This window comes from Amia ocellicauda, chromosome 10 (assembly GCF_036373705.1).
Source record: "Amia ocellicauda isolate fAmiCal2 chromosome 10, fAmiCal2.hap1, whole genome shotgun sequence".
NCBI lineage: Eukaryota > Metazoa > Chordata > Actinopteri > Amiiformes > Amiidae > Amia > Amia ocellicauda.
In genome coordinates, this window is record NC_089859.1 from 19574993 (window position 1) to 19590933 (window position 15941).

The following is a 15941-nucleotide window of genomic DNA, read 5'->3' on the forward strand; positions in this document are numbered from 1 at the left end:
GTCCACATCCACCACAGCACCACCCCACAGCCAGCAGCTACACAACACGAGAGAGCGAGCGAAGGGAATCAGTCAAGGTGCCAGAAGAGGATCATTATACAGACAAGCAGTTAGATGTGTCACCATCTCCTGATGTTCTGCACTATCAGAGCTTGGCTGACCTTCAGAACTGAACCAAGACCAGAGTAGGGTGACCATCTCAGACCTCAACTTGCTCTGGTCCAGGACAGGTGCTACTGTGCGTCTGTGAAACCAGCCCCCCTGGGCCCTCAGGAAGAGCAGGACATTATTAAATCATCTGACACGTCTTTAATATCCGTCAGGTACAAAATGTACAATTCTGACCTGTGTTTATTACAAAGTAGATTCTATTTTAAAAACATTTAATATTTTAGTTCAGAAAAATAACTATATATTTACACATTACATACGCTTTACATACATATAAAACATCTCTTTAAAATGCAGAATAGTGACTCCAGTCAATGCATTGATGAGCGGATGGAGTCTGTAAACTGACCTCAGATGTCACAAACCTGACGGCACTGTCACTAATAGAGTGTGTGTTCCAGGTTTCCAAGCCTAAATATTTCATGTGTGGCTTCTCCCCCCCCCCCCACCTCCAAGTTAAAATCCATTATTATGAAGATCTTTTCATATTAATAATGAGAACTGAGACCCCCCACGAGGTGCAATTCCACTGTCCAGGGAAGGCTGTGTGACCGATTAAAAATCACTGAAGTATAACCTTTAAAACACTGACACCCAAAACAATACCCTCCTCCTCCAACAAACCATGGTGCAGAGAACACAAACGCCAAAAAGGGTCTGAACAGCATCGAGCAGCTCAGTTCAGGTCTACAGTGAATGAGGTGACAGAACCGAGTGTGTTCCTCAGAGGCCACCGTCTGGAAACCCCAGGAACTCCGAGTCTGGGTCTCCACTGGACTGGAAAAGCTGCCACAGATCCTGCAGGGACGTTGTCAACGAAGCAGCGTTGTGTTTACCACACTCCTCCACTGCCTGCTGCTCCTTCTGCCGTTTCCTGTTCCTCCTGAGGCGCCGGACCTTGCGCTGTATCTTGGCGGGAGGGGGAGAGAGTGATAGAGTCCGGCTCAGTGCCATGCCCTCCCCTGGCTCTGCACCCTCCCCATGACCGGTGTCTGGGAGCTGCGCCCCCCTCGGCTCGCCAGTTTGCTCTTCCACCGGCTCTGTAGTTTCAGGTTTGCAGGAGGGAGTTTCAAGACACCCAGCCAGAGCGTCACACGCAGTCCACCCCCACACCCCGGGCCCGCCGCTATCCTCCCAGTCTGGTTCGGCCGTGCAGACGTGGAAGCAGGCCTCGGAGACCTTGGCGGCACGGGGCAGTGGTTTCTCGCTGCGGGGGGGTGGTTTCTCGCGGGGGGGTGGTTTCTCGCGGGGGGGTGGTTTCTCGCGGGGGGGTGGCTCCTGCTCGGCGTGAATCCTGCCGCTCTTCTGCACCCTCAAGCTCCTGTGTAAACGTTTCCTCATCAGCCGCTGAGCCCTGTCGAACCTGCGCACCTCCCCCGGCACCTCGAACACATGGTGGTCGGGAGGAACCGGTCCGGTCCGCGTCCTCGAGTCCCCTGACGGCCCCAGCCCACCAATACAGACGACGCTGGCTGCGCTGCAGGACGTGGACGACCCGGCCGCAGGGGTCCGCCGCGTCAAGCCCCCGCTGTGCCTCTTACAGCCACCCTCCACACCTCCCTCCACACTTGCTCGCTTCTCCGCCCTCTCATCCGAGCTTCTTCCCGCTGAGGAGGCAGGCAGGGAAGCTGCACAACTGAGCGTCCGCCTAGGAGTGAGAAACAGCAGGTCAATGATAAATACACACTGCAAGAGCAATAACACAACTCTTGTATCGTGCAAAACATCCTAGAAGAACAAGCAGAATAAAAGGTATTGGAGTAAAGTATTGGTGTCCAGCTCGACCAGCGCAGACTCAATGAGCTCAGTCACTGGGGGAGGGTCACTCGCCTTGTCTTCTCCTGAATTTCAACAAAGTTATTCCCCAGGGCAGAGATCAGCTGGTCCACCACGCCGTATGCATCGCTGGTGGAAAACACTTTATGATGTTCACTCTTGAGATGCTGTGTCAGGAAAAAGGCAAAGAAAAGTTATTTATCAAAAAAACACACAAATAACACACACAGCCATTTCATTTGAAAGCGATAAGATGCGTACTGCTTTCACGTCTTCGAATTTGAGCAGGCAGCACTCGCAGTAGCCTCTCCTCTTCTTGTCTCGGAGGTCCAGGGCCTTGACCTGGGCCTTCAGCCTCCTGGCGCGCTCTGCCTCGCTGGCGCCTCGTCTGGGGGCTCTGCTGCTGCGGGGGACGGGACGACATTCAGACACTCGTATGGATTTGCAGGTCAGCGGGGTCAACGTTTTGCCCGTACTGAAGCCAGGGAGGACATAGCGGTGACAAAAAAAAAAAAAAAAAAAAAAAAACACCCCTTATTGCCCAAACTGGACGGGTCTGACACTCTAAACCCAGCTAATGTAGCTCTGCTCTAAACCCGAGAGTGACGGACAGAGACGCACCTGGTTTCCCCTGGTTTGATCTTCCCATTGTTGTCCTTGGTGCTCTTCTCCAGGTCAAAAGGACAGCCAGGCACTGGCACCCGGAAGTTGAACTCTGGGAGGTTGGGCAGCGACTGGTAGACGGGCCGATAGTGTCTGAAACAGACAAGAGTTCACTTCAACATCCAAAAAAGCAGATTTAGCACAGTAACACAGCAATACAATACAATACCACAGTAAACACAGTAGATAAATAAACAGTGGATACGCCATTGAAATAGAGCTCCAGCTCAGTGTCTGAGTTTCAGTCCTCTGCCCAGGACTCACAGAGACACTCCAGGATCTCAGAGCTGCAGAACGACCGACACATCCATCAGCGCAGGGCTTTCATTATTCATGCACTCGCCAGTGCATTAAGTCTTGACTGGAAGAACGTGCGAAGCACAACTGGAGAACACAGGAGGCCTGGGACATTTTTGGCTGTATTCCTACTGTCCATTTCCAGGCACTCAATAGCCATTAATATACCTCCATGCCTTTTATTCGGATGTGAGCATTTTGGCCTGACGCGAGCGATCAATTCTCAATCCTGGGACATTAAACCTCTCAGCGGAACAACAGGCTCCCTGGGAACGTCTCCGCTGTGCTGAGGAACTGCGCTGCTGCGTCGGGGAGAGGCTTAATGGGCAAAGCAGCCGCACAGTCTCTGAGCAAGAGGGGGACGCCCTTATCTGAGTTACCGCCATTCTGGAGTGCACACAGACACAGACACAGACCAGCAGCCCAACCATGTGTCAATCCAAGAACAATCCAGGTACACCAGTTCATCTCCTGCCTACCATTGACAGGAGACCCACATTTATTTTGTTTCTGAAACTTGTTTTGGTTTACAACAATAAAAACACAAACACAAATCTTCGCAGCCACCTCAATGGCACTGCAAGGGTTAGTACTGCAGACAAATGTGAACTCTGCACATTCAGGAGAGATGGCTGCTGTGCTCTTAACACAGACCGCCTCCCTGCAAGTGAACAGGGTTTCCTCTCACCTGCTTCGATCCTCCACCTTCACGAACGGCTTCTTGAGTCGTCCAGCTGGAGAGAGACACACAACAGGCCAAGTTACACAGAGAGGACAACGGACAGTTAATGCTGCAGATGAACAGGGATATGGAAGTAGCGTCTAAAAAGAACAATACGGCAGCTTTATTACATTTAGGGAACGCTGCACCAAAGACCAGAGGGAGCAAACTTTAGACCGGGAGTGCCAGAGGAGAGCACCTTCACTTTTACATTGCCATTTGCTGGGTTAACGAGGCCAGTGGAACAGGATTTCCCAGTCCGTAAAAGTGCTGAAGGCCGTGTGGGACAGCAGGCCTCCCGACATGAAACTATGCCCCTCTGGCACTGACTTGCTGCCCAAGGGCCCGTAAAGTTCACAGCCGGATCAGAGCTCAACAGGGTTTCTGTTGCTTAAATATTTTAATCTGAAATAATACTTTTTATAAGGTTTCATTTTTAATTCAAGCCTATTGCTGACAGAAAAGTACAAATAAATGTGCGAATAAACAGGGTTGAGATATATATCCAGTTATCAGTATGTAGAACACAGTTTCCCAGAAGAAAGGTAGATTTAACTCACTGGACCGAGACTGACAGGGCAGAACAGAGGCTGATATGAAAATAACCTGTAAACCTTTGATAAATAACATAATAAAGATGAAGATACTCAGACTGTATTCACCTTCATTCTTCTTCAGAGCAGCTCTGTCAGTCGTTACAGTTTTGACCTTTAAAAAAACAAAATAAGAGGGAAGAAAAGGATAAATGAGCACCCCAATGCAACTCTCTCTGTAGACTAGCTTAAAATGAATCAAACTGCAAAACACCTGCCATGACAGACAGATATCCTGGGGGTGTTTACAGTAAAGTTGTGGAAATAAAAGGAAAGCCTCACCGTCTTCTTAAGAGAGAGGTTGGATGTAGCGGGAGGGAGATCCTTCTTCTGCTTTTCGATATAAGAGATGATGTCTGATGTTGCAGTCAAAGAGGAACAGAAGGTTCACATTTTCAATATCAAATAAACAATTTAAAACCGAACCCTGAGCTCACAGGCTTCACAGACTATCCAGTGTTGTTTTAGGAAGAGCGGTGCAGGACTAGTGCTGATCTGGGGCCGTGAATCCAGCTGGGAGAGATTCACTCATATTCCTCTAGTTCACAGTCAGAGACTAAAACACGACACAGGCTTGACCAATACAAAGCAGCCTCAGAAAGATGCTGCTAGGCGCACCATGTTGAAGATTCAGAAAATAACATTGAAATGTGAAGAACTAAGCAGGAAAGCAAACTCTGAAATAATGCAACTTTGGGCTCTTAAAACTCAATGCCTGAAAGGATACCATCAACATAAAGTATCTTGACTCCCCATTCCAGCGCGTTTGACAGGATCCGGTTGGTCTGAATCAGTTCCTGAAAAAGAACAGGGGTGGGGCGGGGGGCCTTTGTTGAGATATCAACCAGAATGACAGCTCCGAATGATTAAAACATTGTTATTAATACAGGCATGAATAAGAACACATTTACAGCGGTGAGATTAACGGGTCCCCGAATTAGAGGGACAGGAGATTCGAGAGGACACTATCTCACTAACCTGTTCCTTGATGACCTTCTCCACCAGAGACTTCCCTCGACTCGTCACAGCCTGCAGACGAGAACAGACAACAGATCAGCCACCAGCATCGAAAACAGCACAGCGGGAGAGCTTCAGAGCAGGAGACGCCCGAGCAAGAGTTCTGACAGACGGGGTTTTTAGGGGAAACTGGCCCAGCTGGCGAGAGCAGAAGTCTTCACATGAACACATGGTCAGGGACTATGGGTTTCTCTCCTAAGATGGATGCTTCCCTTGCATCTATCTTACTCACAGTGTTACTTAATCAATGCAGACGACTTCAGCTGCTCAGGAGTGGCACCATCAGCGTTCTCTATTTCCTTACCATAAAACCCCGTCCTAACAGCCAATCCATGGTTTTGTGCAGCACCAGAGTCGATCACTCACCGAGTCCCCTGCTCCCTGCGCGCAGCATTCGCGGTTCCCCCGGTGACTGTTGGGCCGCGGTGAGCTCTGGCCGGCGTTGTGGGCCGAACCCGGGCTCGGCACAGGGGAGTTCTTTCGCAGTGACTGTGCAAACTTTGCCTCCTTCTTGTTAGAAACCAGGTACCGAATGTCCTTGCTGAAGAACCTCTCGATGGTCTGAAATGAAATAACAATTAATCAATTAAATGTTGTTTTCTTGACATCACCAATCTCTTTTTGCACCAGGATGCAAAAGAAATGTACACACACTGATCAAAGTAAAAGGAGTATGACAGAAACATACTAGTGAATAATAAAGTATAAATTAAATACAACTCACCCCACCCAGCTTCTGAATGTCTTTCTCCAGGGATTCTGTGTTCTTCCCAAATGGCAGATCAAGATAAAAAGCTTTCCCAGCCAGAGGCCTGCTGATCAACTCAGAAGACTCATTCGCCGGCTTCGCTTTCCTTTTTAAATTCACCTTGTTTTGTTCCGTATGGTCGAAGGGCTTGGATTCTGTAAAAGGAGGTAACTAATGAAGAGAAACCTGCAGCTACTAAGACAAACGAAGATACATAATGTATGTTGTTATATTACAGCTAAACAGCATAAGAAGCCAAAGAGATGAACTAGGAAACACATCCAGAGGCAAGGAACGTACTTCCCTGCAGTTCTTCCGGGTATGATGCTTGGCTTACAAGCTGGCTGGAAATGCAGCAAGTAGACATGTGAAATACACTAACGCCAACCCCTGCATCACTCGGGATTTCTGCATGTGCATCTCTGACAGGCGTGTTCACCGCCAGTATGCAGCTACAGAAGGGAGAGTTTTGACTTCTCTGGGAACGGTCGGCCGTACTCCCATGGAAACAGGCAATCAGACTGCTTGCACATCATGACGCCAGGTACAGGGCTGCCTTATCTGCTGTAACGCACAGCTGCACTGCAGTGGCATATCTTGAGGTGAGCCTTTTAAAACACCTGCAGTGTGCTTCTAATGATCTTCAAATAACTAAATAACTGCACCCTCCCCTTTTCAGCTGGCTTGTTTGCAGATTCACAGGAACACAACGTACCTGGCAACTTGACTTCAGCCTCTTGAGAGACATCTCGATGTTTCATTTTAAGTAATTATCACATCTGGGGGATGAAGTTTTCTGGGATTGACCTGCAAACACAAAACATATACAAGTGTCCAGTATGAAGTATGCACAGATCAGTCCAGGCTTCATTTCAGGGAGTGAATTTTAAACAAGCTGAAACCCCGCTGTCATCACTGACGTGTTGCATCAGTGCAGGGATTCCCAAACCCATACTGGATACTGATCCAACTGACATCTTAATTGAATCCTTAACTGAACCAACAATACAGCTCAGTTGGAACAAGAAACAGCAGGACAGCGACTGCAGATTGGGTCACACTGGTGCACCGGCATCTCATATTCACTCATTATTACATTAATATCGACCAAACACAGCGGGATTGCAGTGATATTTATGTTTTACACACATTTTAGCAGATGGTTACAGTCACTGGGTATTATTTCTGATTTACTGTGGCATACCAATGGGATATCAAAATACACACACTTCACCGACACTACACACACAATGCATTCAACGCAGTGCGATGATAGCTTTGCCTAAACGAGAAACGGTCAAACATGGCGTTTTAAAAGGCTAAAATACACCCTAAATACACAATATTTACACGCATAAGCGCGGCTGTGCTGAAGTACAGTGTAGAGTAAGACTAAGACAGCTGATACAGAAACAGCCTTTAAAAGTGTATTCAATCCCTGTGCCGCCCTGGAAGCCGAGCCCCTGAGGCTGGAGCTGCACTTTAAACCCCGTCACACGCCGCTCAACACAACACCACCATGCACAAACGCCCGTCTGTGTCGCGATGAAGGATTTCTTACCCGCGCCGGTGAAAATTAAACACAAAAAACAAACACAATAAGATCCCCAAGCTTTGCGATTTCTTCTTTCCCGCTCCGGCTGCGGGGTATCCCAGAATCCCCCAGCGCCGTGCAGCTCGGCTTTCGCTTCTGCCGATTCCGTGATTTGGGTTCGTCTACTGGGGATGTTTTCCCTGTGCCGCGCTTTATTTCACATCAGTAGATCGATATAAAACACAATGAAATACGCAGCTGCCGACGGGACAGTTATCAGGGTGTTTAGTGTCCATCTAAAATGTCCAGATTGCACGACAAGCGAACAGATTGCGTAATGTACATGCTTCAATAGTTGAATGTGCTGAAGCCAATGTCAAGATGTCTAGGCACAGGTTTCGTCCGTCCATGTGGATTGAAGTGTGTTATTATTAACCTGGTGTAGGTCATCAGTACGGGCAGTACTCGACACGACATGGGGAGCTTTCTTTGCTCGTGTAACTGATCTGCTCAGGCTGATGATTTGTTATTGCCATGCGGGTGACAGCGATGAATGACCCGGACGGGCTGACGTCTTTCATTTATCAGAAAGGTCTCGGCCAAAGTTATGATCAGCAACTCCTGCAGAGCCGATATAATTAGTGTCGCTCCTGACGAGACACTGGTGAGTTTAATACACCGCCCGTGTGAGTGTTGTAGAGACGTGTCTGTGTGGTTTACTGCTGCAGAGGATTGTTATTTACACACCCTCACTGTGCTGTAACTTAACGTGGATGATGCATTTTGCATGTTAATGTGTCTGTCTCGGTGGTGTGTATGTATACACAGTATTTTCGGGTGTGTAGACCATGTCAGTCTCGGATAAATAAATACACATATAATAACAATGACAATACAGCAGCGTTCTCTCATTGGTAAGTTATATCACAGTTTAATAAGTGACGCATTGTTATCAGGTATGTCAAGCAGACAGACTAGCTCCCCAAGTCAAAGCGAATAAAGCTAATGCAATAAACGGTCTCTAGACAAGATGCGATTGTTACAGAGACAGTTTCCTAAAGTCTAACTGCCCCAAATGCTCACACTGAATTTTAACTGCATGGCTGTCTATGTATAGTACTGTGCAAACGTTTTAGGCAGGTGTGAAAAAATGTTGTAAAGTAAGAATGGTTTCAAAAATAGACGTTAATAGATTATATTTATCAATTAACTAAATACAAAGTGAGTGAACAGAAGAAAAATCTGCATCAAACCATATTTGATGTGCCCACCCTTTGCCTTCAAAACAGCATCAATTCTTCTAGGTTCACTTGCACACAGTTTGTGAAGGAACTTGGCAGGTAGGTTGGCCCAAACATCTTGGAGATCTAACCCCAGTTCTTCTGTGGATTTAGGCAGCCTCAGTTGCTTCTCTCTCTTCATGTAATCCCAGACAGACTGGATGATGTTGAGATCAGGGCTCTGTGGGGGCCATACCATCATTTCCAGGACTCCTTGTTCTTCTTTACGCTGAAGATCATTCTGAATGACTTTCACTGTATGTGTGGAGTCATTGTCATGCTGCAGAATAAATTTGGGGCCAATCAGATGCCTCCCTGATGGTATTGCATAATGGATAGGTATCTGCCTGTACTTTTCAGCATTGAGGTTTTGAAGGTAAAGGGTGGTCACACTAAATATGGATTTGATTTAGATTTTTCTTCTGTTCACTCACTTTGCATTTAGTTAATTGGTCAATATAACCTGTTAACATGTCTAATTTTGAAAGCATTCTTACTTTAAAGCAATTTTTCACACCTGCCTAAAACTTTTGCATAGTACTGTCTATTTTGTTTAAATCTATTGGTGCCCCTATGCACCGGCAGGTCGAAACGAGCATATATAACTAGTGCTGTTCCTTTCCTCTGTCCCCAGTCCAAGGAGATGAGTGTCCAGAGCCCAGAGGTCGAGCCCAACGGCATCACGCCGCTGCAGCAGATGTTGTCCTCCTGCTCGGGGGCTCTGATCACCTCCCTGTTTGGTAAGAGTCACACTGTTGCCCCCAGGGACAGAGATAACAGGACACAGAAAGGCACAACCTAGTCCTGCACTCTGAAGAAGGAAAACCACTGCAACACAAACACTGGGGCAGAGAGGCCGAGAGAGAGAACAATCAAAAGACTATAATTAATAGGAGGCGAGGGGAGGATATTTAGTAAACACAGGCAGCAGACCTAGAGTACAAACTTTTCACTTGAGAGCTGAGTGATCATCAGTGCTGTAAATTCACCATTTTGATCAACATACGCCTCTTCCCATCACTTTGTTTCTGCAGGATTTTAGCTACTTGTTCATTTTGATTGTTTATCATCACACTTCCAGCTGTTCTTCCTCCCAGTTCCTCGTCTCTCCGTCGCTTACTGCCATTTTCATTGCAGTCACCCCTCTGGATGTGGTGAAGATCAGGCTACAGGCGCAGAAGAGTCCTTTTCCTAAAGGTAACGTTTCTCTCCGTAAACGCACGCACACACTTATTCCTGGATAATTTCAAGTGCATTTGGAAGAGTTGTGTTTTTCTTTCCTCCCTTAGGGAAATGCTTTGTGTATTGCAACGGCCTCATGGACCACCTGTGTGTGTGTGAGAATGGCAACTCCAAAGCCTGGTATAAAGCCCCCGGGCACTTCTCGGGCACTCTGGTGAGTAGCGTGTGCGTTTTGTACGTTCTGTGCTTATTACTGTTAAAGCCAGTTATTACCGAATTATCGCACTCCCTCGGAACGTACAGCTGTGCCAGTTCCCCTCTGCGTTCATGTCTTTATCTCCTGATCTGCGGGTGGGCAGCCCTGGTCCTGGGCAGCTGTGGAGTGTTACGAATAAATAAGCGCCTCCACAACAGGGAAACATGCTTAATGGGTCCAATTAAGGAAGTAATTATGAAGTAATTGAGATGGAACAACATCCAAAGGCCAAAGTTCCCGTCCATCTGATACAAAAGTAAAATGTTCCAAAGCATTTTTTTGTTTAATCCTTACCCAGTCTCTCTCTCTCTCTTTTTTTGTAGGATGCATTTATTAAAATTATCCAAAAGGAAGGTATTAGGTCTTTGTGGAGTGGGCTCCCACCGACACTGTGAGTCTCAAACTTCTCTTTACATGTAAAATTAGAAAGAGGAGAATAACGAAATTAAAAAAATGTGGCTTCCAAAAATCAGTAAATAAAGAATAGGAATAAATTTAATGTAACAATTGCCATTTCCAGTGTTTCTGTCCTGTTCCTCGTACTCAGGAGGAGTGCACTGTATACAGTACTGAATGTTGTTTTCGGCACATTGTGTGACTTGTCTCTCAGGGTTATGGCCGTTCCAGCCACGGTCATCTACTTCACATGTTATGACCAGCTGCACGCGGCTCTGCGATCCAGGATGGGCGACGGTGCCAACGCCGCCCCGCTGGTGGCAGGAGCTCTGGCTCGAGGTGGGTCGGCCAGGACCCTTGGGGCAATAATTCAAAAGTGAATACATCAAATGAAGTGACATGAACTTCTATATAGGGGGAGGAATCCAGAGACAGAGATGGAGATTGTGAGTGATTTACTTATGGAAGACATGTATACATGCACATATACACTCACACACATACCTTAGATATTCAGCGTGTCGAGATTGAAGGGGCCTCCAGACTGGGAGCTGGAGTCGTGTTGCAGATCCCTCCTGTAGATGACCAGGATCTAGGGCAGCGTGTCTCCAGACCTGTCACAGTGCCAGGGTCAGGGAGACGTGGCATCGTAGTGCTTCAGCCTGTAGTTTCAGTGCCTCTCTCTCTCCCGCAGTGGGCTCTGCCACCGTTATCAGCCCGCTGGAGCTGGTGAGGACCAAGCTGCAGTCGCGCCACCTGTCCTACCGGGAGCTGCGCGTGGCCGTGGGGGCCTCCATCGCTGCGGACGGCTGGCTCTCGCTGTGGAGGGGCTGGGGGCCCACGCTGCTCCGGGACGTGCCCTTCTCAGGTACCCAACACCCCGTGTGTGTGTGTTTTTGGAAACGTGTCGGTGTGCGTTTGTGTATTTGGACACATGTCGTGTGTCTGTGCTGCTGGCTCTGTACGTATGTGTGTCGGGGAGAACCCAGAGGTTATAGTTATAATGAATAGTCTCCCTGGCCTTGTAAACAAAGCAAACTATCAAATATAAGAGTAGATCATAATAAAAAGGTCGGTGAAATTTCATGACTGGAGCCACTTTTACAAAAACCCTCTGATCCAAACCCCGCACAGATCTGAACCCAGACCCATGTCCAGGCTTTAATAGCACTTGAGATGCCCCTCCCTTAAACGGATGTTTGATTGGCTGATTGACCAACCAATGAGAGCACAGCCTGTTCCAGCTCTCTCCAGCCAGACAATCAGATGACCTCAGAAGGGAGGTTGAATGCCAGCTGAGTTAATTCACACAATACACGGACGTGTATGGCTTTGTTTTGTGATGTTTGGAAAGTGTGAGTATCGCACTGATGCTGCTGGTTTGTCTGTGGCTGGTATACAATTAATTTATCCAAAGTAACTGATTCACCTGTGGTCCTGTGGACACCTCACACATCTCAGTTCACTGGCACACCACTGTCACTGTAATGTCATCAACGCGGCATTGTTTTGTGAGTGACCTGGCCTCTGACCTGTGTCCGTCACGTGGAGACGGCGTCTGCACGGTGAATAAGCAGTCGGTGATGATCGGTGGCGCTTGTGTATTCCGCAGCGATGTACTGGTACAACTACGAGTGGGGGAAGGCATGGCTGTGCGAGCGCTACGGCACCAAGGAGGCCTCGGTCACCATGACGTTCGCAGCCGGAGCCGCATCTGGATCTGTGAGTCTCTGGACCGGCTTTGTGGTGGGGGTGGGGTTGAATCTGGATTTGAGAGCAGTCTATGCAAGAATTTCTCTCTCTCTCTAGATCGCTGCGATCGTGACGCTGCCCTTTGATGTGGTGAAGACCAGACGGCAGGTGGAGCTGGGGGAGCAGGAGGCTATGAACCGTGAGTAGAGTCCTCGCCCCCCCCATCTCCAGTCGCCTTGTATAGGCTGGCCTGCTCAGGCCATAGACAGGGCTTTAATACGCTCTTTTCTTACAGTGTCTGCAAAGAGTTCCACCACCCTGCAGGTCATGCGGAGGATCGTGGCGGAGAATGGCGCAGGGGGGCTGTTCGCAGGTTGGTGCCACGAATTCACACACACGGCAGCACACGGCCCGGTTCCACCTTGATTGTTCACTCGCTGGCCTAGCCATCCAGGAATTCCCCAATTCTTCACCGCCCCACCCTCTTTTACAAGAACAAGTGATCTGCAGTCAGCAGCTCTCGTTTTAAACGTGTACAATGTGTTCCAGGAGAGTAACCTCTCGTCACACAGAGACGTCTCCTTACAGAGGACCAAGATTGTTAGTTAGTGACAGTCGGTGTTGAACAGGAAGCTGAGACTCTGCCCGGCGGCCACTAGGGGGCTGAGCAGCTCTGCTTTCAATTACAGCTGAGCCAAGCTTGAGCTTCAGAACGGGCCCCTGATGGGGGGTGCGGTCGACTCCCAGTTACAATGCTGGGATACTTACTGTGTGTGCAGAATGTGTAATTTCAGATTCTTGAATCTATATTTACAGCAGTCAGCCTGTACTGTGCCTTTCACTGCAGATACAGACGAACGCAGAGCAGCTCAGGAGACCGGAGAGTCACACTCACACAGTGCTGTCATTATGTGAATGGAGTAATTGAGTAGCTGCCATGTGCGTGTGGATGAGGTGTATTACACTCGTGTGATTCACATGTTCTCGGTTCTAGGGTTCCTGCCCCGGCTCATCAAAGTCGCCCCAGCGTGTGCAATAATGATCAGCACCTACGAGTTCGGGAAAGCCTTCTTCAGGAAACGCAACTGGGAGAGAGAGCGGGTGAACCTGCAGGACCAGGCCTGACCAGGGCAGGGGGACCCGGGGGAATGAAACTCCACTCCTGCCGACCCAGGTCTTACTGACAGAAAGAGGACGAAGAGGGGACTTGGATTAATCCAACTCGATAAGTGAACAATGTGTGTGTTCAGCAGCACCAGCACTCCCGGGTCTCGGTGCGTTGACGCTGTGGACAAGAGTTAAGTGGTTCGAGGTAAAACTATTTTTCTGATCCACAATTCTTCACCATCACGTGTAGAAATGCCAGATCGATACCGAGCACCGGCGATGCACATGTTAATTAAAGGAGTAGAAACTGGTGGAGAATTGATAATCAACACATACACCCACTGCACTGACCATTTGCATCGCGCTGGTCAGGACAGCCTCCGAGGCTCTTGGTACATCGTATTTTTACACAGATGGTTCAATGACCCTTTGGTGGAAGTTTGCCCTGAGATTATTTCCAAACAAGCACTTTCAATTTAAACAAAATGTACCTTCTTAGTAAAAAATGTTTTTATAGAAGTGGGGGGAAAAAAGCCAAAGTATTATTACATGATGATTTAGTGTTACACTTGACTAGTGTGCACAATGAAGTATGATTGAAACAATGTATTCTAAATTCCGCATCAGAATGAGGCTACAATCCTACAGACCGGCGTCAAGCTGCACAAAACCACTGGTTTCTTTTTTGAAGTTCTCCTGTAGGTTGAGGGCATTTGCACAAAGCCACTCGGCTGCTAAAGGAAAAGCCGCTGTGATCACGGAAGGTGTTCGATACCTCAGGCTATTCTGGGTCTGTTAAATCAGCCGTGGTCTCAGACCACCCAGCGTTGTTCTGGGCAGGTCAACCCAAAATGAGTGCTAATCCAGCTCTGTGGACCAGCTGAAGGTTTTTTTAGGCAACTGGTCCCCAGACTGGGCTCTCGTCTGCTGTTTGGGATGGCGTGCCTCGAGTGTTGACCCCACCTGACCTCTCAGCATCGTGACGTCCACATGCTGGCGTGTTCCCCAAGTCTTTGCCCTCGGTTTGCTGATGTCACTCACTCGGAACGCACCCGTGCCACTCCATCCGTGTTGTCTGCCACTGTGTTCTCACCGTCGCCAAACTTCCTGATCCGCAATGGACGAGTTCTCTGGTGTGGATTGGGCTCATTACCTCTGCACTGTAAAGCCATGAATCCGAAGAAGAACAGATGTAATGTTTGAAACATTTGATTAGTCTTTCAAGCATGTCACTTGTTGATTCAGTTTTTTATTTGTATAATTTAAAATCATTGGTGTAGTTTACCGTGTCTCGCATATCCATTTTCCTTCTTGATGCAGTGAACCACTAGCAATAAGCACGTGTTTAACACAGTAGTACCATACATTTTTATGGCAAAGAATCAGATCATCCTCTTCTTAATTATATGGTGTGTGTGGAAACAATAATAAAGATATTTTTGCGATCTTCATGGCAGTGTCTGTGGTATTTATTTGGTATTTTACTGGGAATACATCAGATATTGAGGCATGATTGTTAAGCAAAATGAATGAGCGGAGAGATTGGCACTGTACCACGTTCTCTAGCCCTCCTTTCTGGGGCCGAGTGTCCCTGCATGGTCCACACGAGGTAGCGAGCGCCGGCTCCACGTGTCTAAATAACCAGGGGTCAGTTCCCGGAGCTCCAGGGTGTTGTTGCTGCAGCCGGTCGCCACACGCCCAGGAGAGAACAACCTGCAGTTGGCACTGACCGTCCAAACAAACCGCTCGGAGCCTGGCGTGCCGATAGAAAATAGTTTATTGTGCGTACAGTTTACAAATAAACATGGAGAAGGTAAACGTTATTGAATAATGTGCGTTCAGTCACAGGAGACACCATTAAAACGCAGAGACAGCCAACAATACCCTCTCCGACTGGCGAGGTTACAGAGAAGGAAGAGGTTTTTGTGTGAAATTCAGAAGATTAAATCATGAACAATCAAAGCAACTGAAAGAGTAAAACGCAGGGAAACGACCGCAGGACTAAACTGAAATTGGGACTTTTTTTTTTTTTTCTTCTACATAATTCCAGATTTTGCGAAGGATGGCTTCAGTCACTCACCAGTAATACGAATCCAGTCAGTGTAGAGATGTTAGTGGTGGTTTAGTGGGACCTTATGACCCGTACATTGTTTCACAGTGAAGATGATGAACACAGCACAGACTGGGGCTGCTGTCCACTGAGGCTGGAGTCCGCAGCCCCCCAAAAGAAGAGGGATCGCACCGCCCCAATCTCACTTCCCTCGCACACCTGGCCTCGGTTTTCTACGGACAATCAACAAATCTGCTGTCCGCGATGTCTGTTCTATCTGTTCATGTAAACGATGCTCAAGACCCAAGGAAATGGTATTCTGCATTTCTGCTGCAGTAGCGCTGCTCTCTGGGTCTCAGGGATTATGGACGGTTGCTGTCCAGGGTTCTGATTATGGCTTCTGTGCCAAACTGTGCTTCGGGTGTTCAGTCAGAAGAGACGGCAGTGAGATACCACAA

The 15941-nt window shown here is 48.0% G+C and overlaps 2 protein-coding genes across 4 annotated transcripts; one reads left to right on the forward strand and one right to left on the reverse strand.

Annotated features, from left to right (window-relative positions):
• Nucleotides 1–294: 294 nt before the first annotated feature.
• On the reverse strand, nucleotides 295–7716 carry dbf4 (DBF4-CDC7 kinase regulatory subunit). 3 transcript variants are annotated; one of them, XM_066715414.1, is made up of 13 exons: nucleotides 7548–7716; nucleotides 6702–6793; nucleotides 5963–6141; nucleotides 5605–5799; nucleotides 5200–5250; nucleotides 4949–5018; nucleotides 4504–4577; nucleotides 4291–4336; nucleotides 3596–3641; nucleotides 2569–2703; nucleotides 2209–2422; nucleotides 2002–2114; nucleotides 295–1819 (listed from the first exon to the last, which is right to left on the reverse strand). In XM_066715414.1, the coding sequence occupies exons 2-13, from the start codon at nucleotides 6745–6747 to the stop codon at nucleotides 895–897; spliced, it is 2094 nt and encodes a 697-aa protein (XP_066571511.1). In that variant the 5' UTR covers nucleotides 6748–6793; nucleotides 7548–7716; the 3' UTR covers nucleotides 295–894. The 3 variants fall into 3 exon arrangements, with proteins under 3 accessions (XP_066571511.1, XP_066571513.1, XP_066571512.1); XM_066715416.1 differs by having other exon boundaries at nucleotides 2209–2347; nucleotides 7548–7715; XM_066715415.1 differs by having other exon boundaries at nucleotides 2209–2350; nucleotides 7548–7714.
• Nucleotides 7717–7883: 167 nt separating this feature from the next.
• Nucleotides 7884–14884, forward strand: slc25a40 (solute carrier family 25 member 40). The gene is made up of 11 exons (XM_066715417.1): nucleotides 7884–8184; nucleotides 9435–9540; nucleotides 9938–9997; nucleotides 10090–10196; nucleotides 10562–10629; nucleotides 10849–10973; nucleotides 11329–11502; nucleotides 12247–12356; nucleotides 12444–12525; nucleotides 12622–12699; nucleotides 13321–14884. Exons 1-11 carry the CDS (start codon nucleotides 8128–8130, stop codon nucleotides 13449–13451), a joined length of 1098 nt encoding a protein of 365 aa, XP_066571514.1. The 5' UTR covers nucleotides 7884–8127; the 3' UTR covers nucleotides 13452–14884.
• Nucleotides 14885–15941: the final 1057 nt, after the last annotated feature.

Excerpts from the sequence above, each read along its gene's own strand:
- dbf4 (XM_066715414.1), bottom strand. The coding sequence starts at position 6,747 with ATGAAACATCGAGATGTCTCTCAAGAGGCTGAAGTCAAGTTGCCAG. Across the intron at positions 5,251-5,604 it reads CGCAGGGAGCAGGGGACTCG|GCTGTGACGAGTCGAGGGAA; the intron begins GTGAGTGATCGA and ends TCTCGTCTGCAG. Across the intron at positions 4,337-4,503 it reads ACCTCTCTCTTAAGAAGACG|GTCAAAACTGTAACGACTGA; the intron begins GTGAGGCTTTCC and ends GTTTTTTTAAAG.
- slc25a40 (XM_066715417.1), top strand. The coding sequence starts at position 8,128 with ATGATCAGCAACTCCTGCAGAGCCGATATAATTAGTGTCGCTCCTGAC. Across the intron at positions 9,541-9,937 it reads TCTGATCACCTCCCTGTTTG|TCACCCCTCTGGATGTGGTG; the intron begins GTAAGAGTCACA and ends TTTTCATTGCAG. Across the intron at positions 10,974-11,328 it reads GGCAGGAGCTCTGGCTCGAG|TGGGCTCTGCCACCGTTATC; the intron begins GTGGGTCGGCCA and ends TCTCTCCCGCAG.